The sequence below is a fragment of the Carlito syrichta genome, unplaced genomic scaffold, assembly GCF_000164805.1.
Source record: "Carlito syrichta isolate Samal-C Ts95f unplaced genomic scaffold, Tarsius_syrichta-2.0.1 Scaffold308865, whole genome shotgun sequence".
NCBI classification, from domain to species: Eukaryota; Metazoa; Chordata; class Mammalia; order Primates; family Tarsiidae; genus Carlito; species Carlito syrichta.
This window is the reverse complement of record NW_007252961.1, coordinates 287,578-306,439: the sequence shown is the minus strand read 5'-3', so window position 1 is coordinate 306,439 and position 18,862 is coordinate 287,578. Positions and strand designations below refer to the sequence as shown.

The following is an 18,862-nucleotide window of genomic DNA, read 5'->3' as shown; positions in this document are numbered from 1 at the left end:
GTTCTCTTTATGGTCCCGTATTCAAACAAACAAGTAAATAAAACTTGCCTATTCTCAGCAGTGACTCCTCACATCACCTCCCAAGAACATTGTCCTCCATCAGTGAACACATTCTAGCCCAGTGTTGTCCCTATCACGTGTCAATACTCAAGGGGTCTTAGGGACATTGGTTCTGTGATTAGGATGCCGTAGTTACAAGGGCAAAGTTGTTTCAATATGTTGAATACATTAAGTAATTTAAAACTCATTCCAGAGATGTTCTATACTATGAAGCTTGTTGTAAATTCATATGACAATATTCGGTTGCTGAGTTGAAGAGCTAGAGCTAGGGTCCAGGGAAAGCAAGGAAGTTAGAGAGTACAGAGAAATGTACAAGAGAAGAGAGATCTGCATAGAAGTATCCAGGTATATTGAGGGCGTTTTCCTTAAGTATCATCCAGAATACTGATCAGAGCATGCATGTGGGAGATGGACAGCCAAGGCTAGCCCTTTACCCAGAGCTCACACAGAACTGGGAATAATGTGTGTTCCCACCAATAAGACTGGAAAAATCTCATAATCCACAGGACATTAGATAAGAAGTGCATGAGGGTTTTGCCTTTGTAGTATGCCACTATCAGTCTCAAGTAAATGCTATTGTAGTCTTGCCTAACAAATCTTAAAAGCAAGACCCAAAAGGATCAACTCTTTCCAAATATATATATATATTGAATTATAGGAATATAACAATATTGGGCATCCAACAAGGTAAAACTTATAATATCTGCCATCCAATAAAGGATTAACATGCATGCAAAGACATATGGAATTACGACCCATAATCAGGAAAAAAAAAATCAATTAAAACTGGAGCTGACACATGTTAGCTTCAGCAGACAAGAACATTTAAAAATTATTTCATATATTTAAAGACCCAGAGGAAAACTGAAAATATTAAAAAGAGACATGGAAAAGATAAAAGAAGACTCATATCAAACTTCTAGAAATAAAAAGTTTAATGTCTGAGATGTAGAATACACTGCATGGTATTAGCAGCAGATTAAACATTGCAGGAAACAAAATGAGTAGATACAAAGACAGCAATAGAACTATACAAACTAAAACAGCGGAAAAAAAAATACACAGAAATGAACAGTGAAGTGTGGAGCAACTCAGGTGACCTAAGGGACGTGTGATTGGATTCACAAAATGAAAGAAAAAGGACAGAGAAAAAAGTATATGAGGGTAAAGTAATGGTCAGAAATTTTCCAAATTTAATAAAATCTCAAAGCCCAGATCCAAGAATTTCAATGAACCTTTAAGCACACACACACACACACACACACACACACACACACACAAATGAAAATTACACGACGGCATGTCATAAACACTTTGCTCAAATCAGGGTGAAAGAGGAAATTTTAAAAGCAGCTAGAGAGAACAAAACATTGCATACAGAGAAACAAAGAGAAGAACAGTGGAGTTCTCACAGGAAAAATGGGAATGATATAACTGCGAAGCAATAGCTTTAAGGCACTGAGAGGAAGATACTGACAAACTAGAATTCTTCAGCCAGCAAAACTATTTTTCAGAAATAAAGAATTTTCCAGACATGCAGAAGCTGAAAGACTGCCACTAGCAGGTGCACTGTAAGAAATGTTAAAGGAAACCTTTTGGGAAGAAGAAAGATGATACCAGATAGAAATATGGATTTACATACACGAAGATAACCAGGACTCTTGGCTACTTGGATGAACATAGTATTACATTATTCGTATTTAAATATGTTTAATGCTAATTGACTGTTTAGACAAAAATAATGACAATGTAGTATGGGATTTATAACTATATGGAAATATAAAATATGACAGTAATAGCACAAAGGCTAAGAGGAGAGACATTGAAATACTGATACTTCTCAACTGATGATGGGGTTATGTTCCAGTAAATCCACCATAAGTTGAAAATACCATAAGTCAAAAATTTATTTACTATACCTAACCCACCTGACATTATAGCTGAGCCTAGCCTGCCTTACACAAGGCCTGAACCCTCATGTTAGCCTACAGTTGGGCAAAAATCATCTAATGAAAACCTATTTTATAATAAAATGTTGAAAAATCTCATGTAATTTGTGAATACTGTACTGAAAATGAAAAAGTGTAGATACTCAAAGTATGGTTTCTGCTAAATGTATATTGACATTGTAAAGTCAAAAAAATCATAAGCTGAACCATTGTAAATTGAGGACCTTCTGTATACCATTGTAAGGTATATATAATAATAAAACAATACTCAATAATATGAAAAAATACGAGAAGGTAGAATGGGGGAAAGAGATGAAAGAACAGATGGACAAATAGATAACAAACGACAAGATGGTAAATTTGAATTCAATTATATAAATAGTCACAGTAAATACAAATATTAGACTACAAAAGGCAGAAATGGTCATATTGGATTAAAAAAAAAGCCACAACTGTATGCTGCCTACAAGGCCCACTTTAAATATAAAGACACATTTAAGTTAAAAGAAAAAGGAATGAAAAGAGTATAACCTGTTAACATTGATTAAGAGAATGCTAGAATAACTATACTGATATCAAATAAAGCAGATTTCAGAAAAATATTGCCAGAAATAAGGAGAGTCATTTCACAGTTTTAACAGACCCAAATCATCTAGACAGTATAATCTAAATGTTTATACACCTAGTAATAGTGCTTCAAGATATGAAATAAAAATTCCTAAAAACAACAGGAAAAATAGATAAATCCAAAGTTATAGTTGAAGATCTCAACACTCTCAATTATTGATAGAAAAAAGCAGACAAAAAAATCAGTAAGGCTATAGAAGACCTGAACAATACTTCCCCCAACCTGACCTAACTGACATTTATAGAACACACCGCCCTCCACAATAGCAGAATACACCTTCTTTTCAAGAACACATAGAAGAACACAAGAATACATTTAACAGGATAAGATAATAATTTAGACTATAAAATCTTAAAAGTTTTGAAAGGATTCAAGTCATACATACAACATATATTCTTTCACTACGGTGGAATTAAAATAAAATTTAATAACACAAAGAACTCTGGAAATCCACACATATTTGGAAAATAAATAATGCACTTTTTAATAACAAGATCTAAGAAGAAAGCAAGAGAGAAATTAAAAAGTATTTGAATTAAATGAAAGTGAAAACACTACCTATTAAAAATTTGTGGCATAAAAATTGTGAGATACCACAGAGAGGATAATTTATAGTACTGAACTATGTTAGAAAAGGAAGAACCATCTCAAATGGCCTCAGCTTTCACTTTAAGAAAATAGAGAAAGAAGAGCACAGTAGTTCCCCTTGGTCATGGGGGAGGTGCTCCAAGACCCTCAGAGGGTGCCTGAACCCAGGATAGACCTGAACCTCTGTGGGTCAGGTAACCAAGAGGTCTACTAAGTGATGAATCACACTTCATTTCAATAAAAAATTGAATTCTTGAAAGAGCTCGCTATTCAATATGTGAATGTTATGAGCTTTCAAAGCTGTAAATAGAGTAAATAAACACATTTTTTATTATTTCAGAGAAAAGCCAACAACAAAAACACTAGCTTAGGCTGGTCATGGTGGCTCACCTCTAATCCCAGCACTGTGGTAGGCTGAGGTAGGAAGATTGCTTGGAGTCAGGAGTTTGAGACCAGCCTGGACAACATAGTGAGTCCTTGTCTCTACAAAAAACTTAAAAGAAAATTAGCTGGGCATGGTGGCCTGTCCCTGTAGTCCCAGCTACCTGAGAAGGTGAGGTGGGAAGATGGCTTGAGGCCAGGAATTTGAGGCTGCAGTGAGCCATGATCAACCATGGTCTGAAATATTAAATGGAAAAATCGAGAAATAAGTCATTCATAATTTTTAAGTTGCACACTGTTCTGAGTAGGCTCATGCGCTTTCTTGCCATCCAGCTTCATTCATGAAGGATTTTCACTCTTCAAGGAGAATGTGAATCCTCCTTTCATCTGGCAGGTCTGTATATAAAGACTGGCGGAACTGCTATTTCAAGTGTCATCCCATGTGAAGAGCAACTGTGTGGTTAGTGCCAACAAGCCAAAACTAAACAGATAGAACTAATACCCCAGTGATCAGTCACATATAACTGTTATTAGAGAAGGACAACAAAGTATGACTGGCCTACCAGTCCTCTATTTTTTCTACATTTCTGTTGTCCACTACTCAAAACATAAATGAGTTTATATTTATTCCAAACAGTTCTATCACTTCTTATCTTCATTTAGGCCTATTCCAATCACTTTCTACCTCTTCCTTGCTAGGAACTTGTCTAAAAATTATGCCCCAAGAATGTTTATACACATTTATGCTACACCATTCCTATAAACATGTATTCACCACAGTGAACAGTTGTCTTGTTCCTTAGTCTAGAATCTGTTGCTAAAGGACATAGCCAAATTGAACTCTTACACATACTACATTCATTCACTCAGCAGACACTACTGAGAGCTTAAAGGGTGCTAGATATGACCCCAAAAAGCTAAAATTGAAAAGCAAGACACATGCCCTGCTGAAGGTATTCATAGTTTAATATGAAATAGACCCATACACAATTAACTGAGATATTTACAATTCAGAGGGAATAGTATGTGCCATTTGTGTATCATACTGACACATAAGTTGCATGGCCTATTTAAAAAACATACTTCTATCATTGGTTGTTTTGGTGCAAGGCTGTAGTCTCAGCTACTTGGAAGGCTTGAGTCCAGGATTTCAAGTCCAGTCTAGGTAGGCAACATAGTGAGTGAGATTCCATCTCTAAATTTAAAACAAAACAAAAAAATTTAAATTCCTTATATAGTAAGGTGAAATTATATTTAAAAAAAAACTAAAATCACACTGATGTGCTGGAGTACAGGGAATCTGGCAGGGGTCAAGAGTGTGAAAGACAATTATAACCTACTCTTGAGCACCTAGTACTGATAGGTTTCATGATAAGTTTTTACATCTTGTTGTGTTGACTCATCCTAGTTCATTAAACTTGGAAAGAGTCAGTAATGAGTTCACACTCATGCATGTGATTAGTATCAGAGTCCAGGTCCTTTCATTGAAGCCGGGGTCTTCCTTCCCTTTCATGCTCCTCTCTTCGCATGGCCAGAGGTGTCCTGGGTGCTAAAATTATCTTTGCTCCTTCCGGATCAGTGGGCTTAAGTACTCACTAACCTAAAACCTTTATTGCCTTTGCGAACCCTCATGTCTGCTTGGCCTTCCATGGCCCCTAAAACAGATCCTTTTTTCTTTATTATTAAAATATTTAATACATTTTATTGTAATGAATATATTATGTGTTCACATCTCCTCATTAGACCACACACAACTGAGTGTCTGATTCTTTTGAGAAAGACGGTTCTTATGGAATGGATTAAGAAGAGTGAATTAATGAATTTACAAATCAATGATTGGATGTTTCTAATACTCTCTAATGAGCTAATGATGATGGTATATGCACACATGAAAAGTATTAAATTTTCCCAACTTCTGATTTAAAATTTTCCAAGGCTCATGGAGAAAGAATGGGAATTTTTAAAAAGATCACTGAAGAGTTGTGAACATGCAGATAGTTGGAATATGTGGGAGGGAGTGGACCCCTCATTTTTACCTGGTGTCACCATGACTGAGGGATGTATTATGATATTGGGAGAGACACTTCAGCTACAAGTTCTGATTAGCTCGTTGCCAGAGCAGCCGCCCATGTTTGCACCATTATCTTGTCCTAATTCCCTAGTCCCTTTCTTAGCAAAAGCCTTACTTTTTTTTTTTTTTTTTTTAGGTTTACGTGTGTTTGTGTGTATATGTTTTCAAGAGTTTGGAAGAATTTTTTAACACAAACATTCACAGTGGTGAAAACTCAAAAAGTCTTCCTAAGATGAAGCAGTATGCCAGATCATCATAGACATAAGAAAACACTCTAAATTAATGCAGTAATAGCTCATGGCTGCTAAGGAATGAATTAAATTTATGACTTGAAACAGGTTTGCATTCCTTAGAAATTCTGGAAATCCATCAGTGGCACAGAAATTGATCTGCTAAAGGAGAGGAAAATTGATTTCTAATATTGGCAACTACATCTTTTTTTTCAAGTTCTGAAGGAACAACTCTTGGAAACAAATTTATTAACCATTAAGGAATTACTTGATATTTAGTCTCCTAGCAAACTATCCAAAGAGAGGTATTTATGGCCTCATTAGAAGATTTATTTTTTATTGTGTCAAACATCAATTTCAAGATTATAGTCTCTGTTATGTCAAAGATATGAAAATCTACAATTAAATGAAACAGAGCTGTCTGTGTAAAAGACAAGCATTGCATCATATTTTGGAGTGCTGCTTTGCATCAGGCTATCTCAATATGAAGTAGTAGAAATCTGAGCAAATTTGCATATTCCCCATTCGTGACATAGTGTTGGCATTCTCAAAAAAAAAAAAAAAAAAAACTGTAGCTGATGGCAATTTTTATCTGAAGAGATGTGTGCATGTTAGCAATACACCATCTTCTGTCAGCATAAGCAGAGCATCTGGGGCCCATTAACTCACCAAATCTGCTACTGTTCTGCAAATTTTTATTAAGCAAGTGCAGTCCTTAATAGTCACTTATGTTATAGAATGCGTATCAAATGCTATCAATAAGCACAGGGATTGTTTTCCCCCAGTTAAAATGCATTTGAAGTTAGAAGGCTTGACAAAAGACTAAAACACTTTAAGTGATCACTATATTAATATAAGTGTATCTACTGGGAAACCAGTGCATGTGAGTATTATATGCACTTTCATGTTTGCCACTAACTAGTTCTCAGAGTGCCATCTTTTTCATCATTTCCCCCCTATATTTCCATTCTCTCAATTCTAACAATGAACCTGGTTGGAATTAAGTAAAAAGACAGATTCTGTTTATCCATGCATTTTAAAGAGCGCCATTGGCATTGGGCTAGTGAGCTTCAAAGGCCTACAATGGGGAGAACTGGAAACAGGCCATCAGGCTGCTATGGTTCCTATACAAGTCTTCCTGAGTGAGGAGACATGCCAGGAAATCAACAAACCTCCAAGCCAAATAGTCCTTTTCATTAGCCACTTGATGGTGATTAAATCAAATATGTACATCAATCTTACGTTGAATGGATTCTTAAGATTAATAGAAACTCTATTATCTAAATAAATCCTGACTGGGCACAGTGGCTCACATCTGCAATCCCAGCACTTTGGGAGGCCAAGGCAGGAGGATTGCTTGAGCCCAGGAGTTTGAGACCAGTCTGGGCAACATAGTAAGACCTCATCTCTACAAAAAATCGAAATTAGCTGGATGTGGTGGTACGCACCTATAGTTCCAGCTGAGGCTGAGACAGAAAGACTACCTGAGCCCAGGATGTAGAGGCTGCAGTGAGTTGTGATGATGCCACTGCACTGCAGCCTGGGTGACAGAGTGACACTGAATAAAATAATAATAATAATGAAAATAAAATATTAGTAAATAAATCCTGAGAAATATCAAGAGGAGCAAGTCCACAGTGCCTTCTGAGTGCTTAATAACAGTTATACTAATACAAATCATGATTATTCAAAGTTTATGAATTGAATCTTCAGAAAGATTCAACATTTCACTGTTATCTTTTCAATTGCTGTACTGTTCCTTTAAGATAATCACGAGCAAGTAGTACCAGCCCTTGGGTAAAACTGAAGGATATGAAAGGGAATATAATAGGTTAGAAAAAGTTTTTTAAAAAAAAGCAAGAAGCCGGGCTCGGTGGCTCAGCCTGTAATCCCGTGCCTTTGGGAAGCTGAGGTGAGTGGATTGCCTGAGCCCGCAGGTTCGAGACCCGCCTGGGCAGTGAGACCTCATCTCTACAATAAATAAAAAAATCAGCCGGGCGTGGTAGTGTATGCCTGTAATTCCAGCTACTTGGAAGGCTTGAGGCGGAAGGATCGCTGGAGCCCAGCAGGTCGAGGCTGCGGTGGCCGGGAGCAGCCACTGCACTCCAGTCTGGGCGACAGAGTGAGACTCCAACTCAAAAAAAAAAAAAAAAAGCAAGAAAGAAAAAAAGGAAAAAACAATCTGTCATCAGAACTAGAACAAGAGACTTAAGCTTTTGCTCCCTCAACACTCTCTTACTTGACACTTTTAATTCTTTACTATTTTAAAATGAAAGACCTTTCCCACACCAGGCTCATTTATTTTTCAGTCTCTTGTAAATAAGTTCTTTGTTTAAAACGACACAACTGTCATGATTCCTACTACTACCATCCCAGTTGCTGTGCTGTCTTAATATCATTCAGTGAAGCTTCTACCCTTAAGCTCCAGCCTCAAGAGATAACTTTAATAGTAGCTCTAAGGTAATGTGAGTTATAAAGGAAGTTGAGTATTAATTATAACACTTGCCATTAAAAAAAAAAATCTTGGTGGCGTGTGTAATTTTACCTCATTTTATCATTTGCTACTGTTATTTAAATCACTTCCCAGCACTAAGCTTGTATATAAAAGATGATTGTTCCAAACTTAACCTTTTAAATTCAATGTATTCTATTAATTAAGCCATTGCAGTTCTCTGTCTTTTCTATTATGTTTATTCATTTATTGTACTAAAGATAGACACCTGTGTCAGTGAATATTTTGGAGGAAGACCTTTAATTTTTATGCCTATCACCCATTTGGATTTCCTACACTTTAAAAAAATAGTTTATATTAGTGTTCTGGAGAATTTCAAGTTGTCAATTAAAATACTGATAAGTATAAAGAATAATAGACATTATTCAGCCAGAGAGTTAAGAAGGCACCTTGTTAAACCTAATATTGCTGGGGAATTTGCAAGTACTTAAATTAACTTAGATTTTTTAAAAGACAAAAACAAAACAATAAAAACCCTACCTTTGTGTGACTGCCTTTTTTCTGAACAACAACCCATAATATGACCATATAGTCAACTGTATTTACTTTGCCTTTCCCCTTCTATAAGATGAACTAGGAGCCAGGTAAACTTAGCAGTGATAACCACTGATGGTGTGGAATAAGACATGAGATACCAAAATATAGAAGTACCTAGCACCCATCAGAAGCATGGTATGCACTCAGTGATTTTCTCCCACTGTTTCTTTATAATCCTGAGCAAGCTATATCATAAATACCACAACCATCATCAAGCTCACCACCTTCACCACTCTCATAGCTTCCACTTATCAAAAGTTTTCATTTAGTGAGAATTGTGTATTTGGAACCACTCAAAGTGCTTTTGTACTTTTATTTTGTGTAGTTCCCACAACTCCCTGTGTACTGTTTTTGTCCAGATTTTTCTTTTCTTTTCTTTTTTTTGAATCAGAGTCTCACTCTGTTGCCTGGACTGGGAGTTCAGTGGCATGCTCATGGCCCTTGCATCCTTGACCTGCTGGTCTCAGACGATCCTTCTGCCTCAGCCTCCAAGTAGTTGGCACATGCTACCATGCCTGGATTTTTTACAAATTTATTGTAGAGACAAGGTCTCACCAAGTTGCCCAGGCTGGTCTTGAACCCCTAAACTCAGGCAATCCTCTCGCCTCAGCTTCCCAAATTGCTGGGATGACAGGTTTCAGCTACCACACCCAGGCTAGATTTTTCATATGGGGAATCTACTTTTTTTTGGTTTTTTTTTTTTTCAGAAAGAGAGATTTATTGAGAAGACAGACAAGCTTCCACAGTGGAAGGGGACCTGAGGGGGTTGCCCGGAAACTAAGATTAAAAAGAGTTCAGTGACTTGCCTGGTAATGTGGCATTCGACCCACACATATCTTCTCATTCTCTGTTATGTCATTCTGTCTTCCTATTTTGTTTTTCACTAATGATGATGATAAAAGCTCATATTTATGAAATACTTATTATATGATCTAAGTACTTTGCATGAACTGATGCGTGTAATCACCACCATAGACCTATTAGGTAAGTAGTATTATCCTCATATTTGATGAGATGGAAGCACAGAAAGTTAAAGTAACTTGCACAGAACTATTGTTTCCAAGCAAGAGTTCTAATCAGAAAGATGATTTCCTGAAATTTGTGAGTTAGGAATTAATATTTTAGCTTGAGCCCATTAGAACTGTCAATTTCCAAAGTGTTAAACAAAATTAAAGCTACCACTTGTTAATATTGGTTACCACAGAGCAATTTCTATTAATATTATATATTTCAATAAAAAGATAATAATGTTCTGGCATACAGGTATTTGAGTGTTTCCTGTATTTCTTATATGATCAAGAATGCTACTGGTCATTCTTCAAAGTTCCCAGGTGGAAATTCTTCTATGATCCTTGTCACAAGTGTAAGGGAGTGGTTAGGAGTGCTGTGTCTAAGACTCCGGTTCCCCCACTTACGAGGTGTGTGTCAGCCTCTTTGTCTATAACATAAGGATAGTAATCATAATAACTATCTTTCCGGGTCATTTTAAGGATTAAATGAATTAACAGATCCAAAGTGCATACCATAGAACCTGCATGTTACACGTGCTCAATAAATACTAGATGCTGTTGTTATTTTTAATCATTATCATTTTTTCCAATATTTTTCTAGTTATTCTGTGGATTGATTCTATTGTATATGTTTTTAGGCTGGAGAAAGACAGAATTTGGCTCACAATCGGTGCCTGATAAATACTATCTGACTTAACTTCCAACTTCTGAAGTAACACAAAAAGCCTAACAAGATTTTTAAGCAATTGAGAACACGATAATCACAGGCATGTAGTGATGTTATCTAGAAAATAAAGAAATCACTTAGGAAAGGAGGGCCAGGTGGAAGTGGGAAGATTACATATAGTAACTAGGTCAGCTAAATATGGCTGAGTGTTGTGGGCAGAGGAAAGAGGGACTTTTTACTCCGAGACCAATCCAGCGTTAGGAAAAATGGAAACAATCCTTCTTGTTCACAGATGTCCCTTATTGCTTCAACCCTTAAGTTCAGAGCTTTACAGACTAGCCTAGACAGTAGCACATAGTAATGAACAGCTTTTGTTTAATATTAAAATGCTAGTCTATGCAGAGATGCTTCTGGATTAAGATCTTTGCATCTATGTTCTTGAAGAGTATTGGCTAGTAGTTTCCATTTAATGTCTTTTCCTGATATTAGTCTTGGGGTAACACTAGCTTCATGATGGGTTGGGAAGTGCTCCCTCCTCTAAATTTTCTGGCAGAGCTTTTGTAGAATTGGGTTCAATTTTCCTGAATTGTTAGTAGAATTCACCAGTGAAGTCAGTTGGGCCTACAGTTTTCTCAGTAGGAAATTTTTCCTTATTTTTGTATAAGATGGGGTCTCATTCCGTCACCTAGGCTTGAGGGTAGTGACATGATCACAGCTCACTACAACCTCAAACTCCTGGGCTTAAACAATCCTCCAACTTCAGCCTTATGAGTAGCTGGAACTACAGGTGTGTGCCACCATGCCCATCTAATTTCTTAAAAATATTTTTGTAGGGACAAAGTCTCACTATATTGTCCAGGCTGTTCTCAAACTCCTAGGCTCAAGTTATCTCCTCACCTCAACCTCCCAAAGTGCTGGGACTACAGGATGAACCACTGCATCGGGCCCAATCTCATTTAAAAAAAAAATTACTGTAGGGCTATTTATATTATCCATTTCTTTCTATATAATCTCTGATAATGTATGCTTTCAAAAATGCGTCCATTTTATCAGAGCTGTGTTCACTTTTGGTTAATGTTACCTCACTGTTGAGGCAAGACACTTGTTCATATGCTAACTAACAGATGCCTGTGAACAATAAGGTTTTCCACTCCGGCTGTTGGAAATAGGCTCCGGGTGGACTTCAGAAGCTCTCCCCTTTCCACTTGTGGGTGGTTCTTTGCCAGGTCTTGGGTAATCTCACACACATGTGGTCATCAGTATTCAACATGAGGGGATTCTCTGACAATATCAGAAAGAATCCTGTTTCACTCTCTGCTCTCTGGGGTCTCTGCCTTGCAACCTTTGTCCACTTTGACTTCCTGGGACACCCAGTGCCATGTCCTCAAGCTGGGACATCACTGGGTTCCACCTGGGCATCGCACTTTCTGTGTAGCAGCCCCGAAGCTTTCTCCAGACAGTAGGCTGGGGCATGTGCAGGGTTCACCACATTTGTTTTCTGTCTCCTAGGGGCCACTCTACTTTGTTGCCTGATAGCTAATCTATTGAATGCCATTGTTTCATGTTTCACCTAGTTTTTAATGCTATTTCACAATCTCTTCCCTTTCAAATCCTTTGATGAGATACAGAAATCTAATCCTTAAGTATTGGATACATACACACACACACACACACACACACACACACACACGCATTGTTGTTGTGCTCAAAGAGTTTTATTACATATTATACATCTTTAGGCCCATGAATTTAGTTTCTCCTCTAGTAGACATGGAAGCCACAATCTAGTTTAAATAACTGAAAATATTGAAAATTAAAAAGAAAAAAGTTATATTCATAAAAGATCTAAGAAGCATATATTTCTTCATAGTGGTCTTTGAAATGTCTTCAAAAAAAATGAAGAATTCCAGGGGAAATTGAGAGAAAAAAATTTCTTAAATCCTTGCCAGTAAAAGATTTAACTTATTATGAATCTATATTAATTTATTGTTCAAGATCTGTCTGATTTACAAGCAGGTCTGATCTTTGTGTTTTATTTCTTCTCCTCAGTGCCAGATGAAAGCAAAGTTCATGCACTGGCTGAACACAAAGCGGGTAAGAAATTCCTCGTCACTGCCTTTCTGTCTACTTCCTGGAAATCACTGTGTCTTAGCAGCAGTTGGAACCTGTTTCTGTCCACTAGTCACTGAAAGGCTTTCTAATTAATACATGCGATGGGTCTGACGTCCACGACGATGAATTATTGCTTGGCTATGTATATAGTGGCATAATGTATGCTGACTCAGAATGTTTAAGAGGAAAGAATGAAGGTTTCCAAAAAAGTAATTATAGAACCCCAAATCTTAAACCTGTACTCCAACTTAAACACTTTAAAAAAATGTAAGGAAAATCCAAAAAAGTTAAAAATTCTTTCCCTTGATGACCTTCATGTTGAAGGGACAGGACAAGGGATTCCAGGGTAAGAAAGATGTGGTTATTTCTTCTTCTCCAGAAGAGAATAGTTTATTTGCCTGTTATCAAAAGGAATTGTATCAGAGATGACTATCACTTTTCCTGAGCCTCATAAATGGTCTCCCTGGATGTTCTCTAAGAAGTCCATGGGGATTCCAAGGGTCTCCATGGTCTTTCTCCATCATGCGTGAAGTGCCTTCACCCCTGAAATCCAAGCTGTTTGTTCTCTGCCACGTAACCAGCCTTCTCCTTCCTTTGCCCCTCTTCCTCATCCTTTATCCACATTAGCAGAAAACATTTAATGCTACCACACTAGTAAATACTGCAGTAAGCCCTTTCCTCTAGTGGTACATTATTTTGGGCGGGGGGAAATAGCCATTTTACTCTTAGAATTGCTACTCCACATAACAGAAGGGTTACGATTTTCTGGCACCCACTCCGTCGTGAAACAAAGAAGTCTTTCCCGTCCCAAAGCGTTTCTTGTGTTTGTGTGCCAATTACATCTTCAGCAGGGAGGGCTAGATGGCTCATTACCCCCATCATGTTCCAGGACAAGATTATGATTTTATTATTTTCTTCCTTCTCCAGATTCTCTAGCAATAACAGCAGGGAAGGGCTGGTTCCCAGCTCTTAGATTTATTTTTCCTGTTCCTCCTAATAAAAAGTCTGAGAAGTTAGTCACTGTGAGAGAAAAGATTTCCAAGGAAGTGACAAATTCCACAAATTCTCTGCTCCTGGACATGTTTTTAGGAGCCGAGAAGGAAGTTCTTAAGACCACGGAACCCCAAGGACAGTCTGTGTTTTTACCTTAGAGGTGTGGTACCACTTGGAGTTCCCATACACCTACTAACTGAGAATTGAAGCCTTTTTTATGTACTGGGATAGGCCTCAAGGCAAAAAGTTGAAGTGCTTTGAAAGAATGTTTATCAGTTTGGTTTATGAAAATGGGCAAATAATAAGTTTTTTGACTTTTTCTAGGAAATCAAATCTTACTCTAATTGTAATCAATTTTCAAACAAATTACTGTTACTGGTAATTAAGAGTTACTGTCACTCTTTTTGAATGAGAACATTATCATCTTAGTATAGTGCTGTAAATTTGAATGACCTAGTTTTTTTATAATATGATTTAAAATTTTAATAAAGAATTACTCTAAGTACTAAACTTGAAATTAAAACTTTCCAAAATTTAAAAAAAGAAAAGTTCAAAATGGTGGGATTTAAAAACTGACAGGTAGGCGAATTGTAAACTCCACATGGTAACCTCACTTTAGCTGGTAGAAACAGTTCTAACTATTTTACAGTTCCAAAATTTAAAAAATTTTTCTTTTGGAGAATTTATATCACAAAAGCCACACTGTTTAAATACAAATTCTGACCGTTTAGTTTGCGAAAATGTTTAGAAAAAGTGCTGCCTACCTCATTACTAAATATCACGACAGTCACCTTTGGAGTTTTCCCCTTGAGAAGCTATGCACTGAAGCCAGCACCTAGTCCACCCATCAAAGCAATTTTGGAAATCTTTTTCTGAATGACCCTCAGAGCTGTTGTCATGAAAATGTCAGAGTTTAAACTAGAACAACAAACATTAAATTTCTTGTTGAAGTTGGCAAGAGTGGAAGTGAAACCAGGCATGTGTTAGTCCAAGTTTATGGGGATAATGCCATAAAGAAAGTGGCAGTGTATAAGCCGGGCTCGGTGGCTCAGCCTGTAATCCTGCGCCCTTGGGAGGCTGAGGTGAGTGCATTGCCTGAGCCCGCGGGTTCGAGACCCGCCTGGGCAGCGAGACCTCATCTCTACAATAAATCAAAAAATCAGCCGGGCGTGGTAGCGCTTGCCTGTAATTCTGGCTACTCAGAAGACTGAGGCAGAAGGAACACCGGAGCCCAGCAGGTCGAGGCTGCGGTGGCCGGGAGCGGCCACTGCACTCCAGTCTGGGCAACAGAGTGAGACTCCAACTCAAAAACAAAAACAAAACAAAACAAACAAACAACAACAAAAAAGAAAGTGGCAGTGTATAAATGGATTAAATGTTTTTAACTGAAAATCTTATCATGAGAAAAATGTGTGAAAAATGGTCCCAAAGGAGCTCTTGCATCACGACGATGCACCAGCTCACACAGCACTGCCTGTGAGGGACTTTTTAGCCAGTAAGCAAATAACTGTATTGGAAAACCCTCCCTATTCACCTGATCTGACCCCCAAATACTTTTTTCTTTACCTGAAGATAAAGAAAATGCTGAAAGGAAGATATTTAGAAGACATTCAGGACATCAAGGGTAATACAACAACAGCTCTGATTGCCATTCCAGAAAGAGATCCAAAATTGTTTTGATGGGCAGACTAGGCACTGTATGGGTGCATACCTTCCCAAGGCGGGGAGTACTTCGGTGGTGACCATAGTGATGTTCAACAATGAGGTATATAGCACTTTTTCTAGGATGAGTCGTGAACTTAATTGTCAGACCTTATGTATCTAATTTAAATAATATTTCTACTACGAATGGGCTGTCATTCCAACATTCACTAGTCTTATAACCTGTCATGACATCATCGAGTTTTTTACTGGGCATTTGTAGAAATGCTAAAAATCAACCAGAAACTTGGGACCCTTGGAGCAAAAGTGGTATGCAGTGAAAAGGGCTCCCCAGTCCTTGAAATTATACTCTAGAGTTACATTTAGTGACAGCATCCTGCAAAACATTACAGGCAGTTCTGAGACAGCATGGAACAATATTAAAATTAAATAGGCAGCTAAGGTTATATATTTATATACCCTCTCCTAATTTTAATTTTTTTTTTCTTTTGGGAAATTTTCCTTGGACTATAATGATCCTCAGCAACTCATCCCTTAATAAAACAGAGCTCCTATGTGTGGTGCATTTATGGGGAGGAATTTCTCATTGGCCTTTGCTTTGGTTGCTGGTTGTGGTGGTAGCAGTGGCAATAGCTTTAGAGGTTGTCCTGATTTTGACAACCTCTTTCAGTTGCAAAATTATTTATTTTATTTTATTTTATCTTATTTTTTTTGATTCGGAGTCTCACTCTATCACCCAGGCTGAAGTGCAGTAGCATGCTCACAACCATCCCAGAGTCGGCCTGCTGGGCTTAGCCCATCCTTCCACCTCAGCCTTCCAAGTAGCCTGAACTACAGGCATGCGTTACCATGCCTGGCTAATTTTTTGATTTACTGTAGAGATGAGGTCTTGTCACGTTGCCCAGGCTAATCTCGAACCCGTGGGCTCAGGCAGTCCTCTTACCTTGGCCTCCCAAAGTGCTGGGATTACAGGTTTGAGCCACTGCGCCCAGCCACAAAATTATTTTATAAATTCACCTAATAGATGGCTATTATCTCAGCCAGCTACAGGCAGTCGGTGGCAACTAAGCAAAGCACCAGGTTGTACTTTAACTTATAAAATTCTATGATCATATTTGTCTTTCCAATGTTGGAAGGGATCACTCAACTTTTTGTTGCACTATTCTTTCTCCTTTCCCAAATCCTTTCTTCAGTGTATTTAGATACAAATGGGATTTCTTTTTTCCTGTGAAGAAATAGTGTCTCTCTTTCTCTTTAATTACATAAATGTAGGCAGTTTTCACACTATCCAAGACCAACAGGAAGTAAAACAAATTAAATTATATGGGCCGACCTAAATCTATCATCCATCCTCTTATTCGAGGTGATATTCAATATTTTAATAGATTCATCTAAGTTAAAATTTCTTCTGAGTCAGCTACCTAGAGCGTAAAGAGTCATTTCGTGCCAAGTTCCATCTGTTGGTCTGACTTGGGTACCTCCCAAATTTGTGACAATATTTTTGGCACCCTTTCCTTGGCCTAATCTTTAAATGGTTGATTCCTCAGAGCTCAGATCAAATTAAAAGCCCAGGTATGATAATTTTTTCTAATACTTTTGGCCCAAAGCATAGTGTTCCCCTCATCCCTTCTGGAATCAATCCAGTAGTCCTGAGCTTTCTCTAATAACATGCATCAGGGGCTTCTCCAGACAGTGAATTGCATCTCATTACCTTGGCAAGGAGGACAGCAGAATGCATCTCCTGCATTTGATCTGGTGGGTCCTCCTTCACATACAGGAGGCAGAGATGTCCTCCAGAGAAGTTCAAAATAAGATGCCTTTTGTTTGTTTGTTTTTTTAAGAAAAATCATAAGTTTTGGAGAGTCTTGAGAAACCAAAAGTGCCTTTAATCACTTTTTTGTCTCACTAATTGAATTCTGACAAAATTCAAATTCTAGCAATGCAGAATGAAAAAAAAAAACCCCAGAAAGATGTATATTTTAAGTAATGAAGCCATTTTTTAAATGACTTAAGTATTCTGAGAGAACAGTAGACTCCAGAGAGAATGACATCAAATTTGGTATACGTTTTTTTTTTTTCATTATGCTTTACCTTGGGTTATGCTCAGGATCATAGTGTATGTCTGAGAAGAAATCCTTTCTTATATTTTTTTTCTCTATATGCTAAACTGACACCTAAACCAATGTTTAATGTTCTTCTACATTCGAACAGAAAAGATTTATAAATTTTACTTTTTTTAGTGTCTTCTTTTTATTATTTAATTTTTTTTGTTTTGATTTATTGCTTGGAACTGTTTTAATATGTATTGACTGTCTGCAGAGAGCTTTGCTGAGCCAGCTCTTTCCAACGCCGCCGTCCTGAAGAGAGCCTAAGCGTTCTTCTTTATGTGCTCTGACATATTAATTAGCAAAATGGACTAAAAAGCTTTGCTGTTTCTGTTTTAATTTCTTATATTCTCAAACACCTGTCTATATAGCTGTAAAACAGGCAAATCTGTTAAAGTAATGGTTGGCAGGAATTCCAGACCTTTTCAGAAACAAGTTTATCAATTAATGAGCAAGTACCCATTGATAGCCTGGGAGGGTGTCTCTCCACAAGGCCTCCATGGACTGTGGTATTCTGACACAGTGTGAGAAGAAACTGAGGCTCAGGACATTGAAACACTCGATCCCCCAGTTGATGACTAGTGGGGTTAGGATGTGAACGCAGATATTGTGTGGTGGACAGGCTTTGGGGCAACTCAGGTTCTACTTGCATGTGCTGAACACCCACATCCCAGGAACTGAGATCTGGGGGTAAGACACAGACTTTACATACAGCAAGATATCTGATAAATTCTTCTTTACATATGTAACCTCGGCTAGGTGATCAAGGAATGTACAGCTGTTACTTCCCTACCAAACTACTGTAGTCCAGTGAGCTCAAGAGGGGCCGCTAATCTGGTCCTTCTTATCTGTTTCTCTTCTTTAGTGTGTGCATGTATGTATGCACATGAATGTGTGGACCGAGTTGAGACTTGTATGAGAGAGAAGGTGTGCTTGTGATGTGTGTGTGAATTATAGCAAATGCACATGCGCCTGTGGTGTGTTTCCAAATTATAGCAAAGGCTGGGGATTCAACATGCAAGTTCCTACTTTGGCAGACCTCATGTCTGTTCTAAACACAATATGTATAAATGTCAAATCTAGTGTGTTCAAATATGGCTTATGAGATTTCTGGATCCTTGCAAAATAATAGAGCTTTTAAAAAACATATAGTGATTGGATAGTCACCTTTAATGTGAGAGCAGTGAGTTATTTAATGACATTTTATACATTTTGTTGAGTCTTAGAATTCCATACTTCTAGATAATATTAACATTAAAACATGCATTGAAATTTTGGAGCAACAACTATGATCACTGTTTTTAAATTTTTTATTTTTTTTGAGTCGGAGTCTCACTCTGTCACCCAGACTGGAGTG

The 18,862-nt window shown here is 37.6% G+C and overlaps 1 protein-coding gene across 1 annotated transcript in view; it reads left to right on the top strand.

Annotated features, from left to right (window-relative positions):
- PARD3B (par-3 family cell polarity regulator beta) overlaps positions 1 to 18,862 on the top strand; it is a 442,984-nt gene that overhangs the window by 177,880 nt on the left and 246,242 nt on the right. The window contains exon 14 of the mRNA XM_008066237.2: positions 12,683 to 12,727. Within this exon, the coding sequence (XP_008064428.2) occupies positions 12,683 to 12,727 (45 nt within the window). The remainder of the gene's footprint in view (positions 1 to 12,682; positions 12,728 to 18,862) is intronic.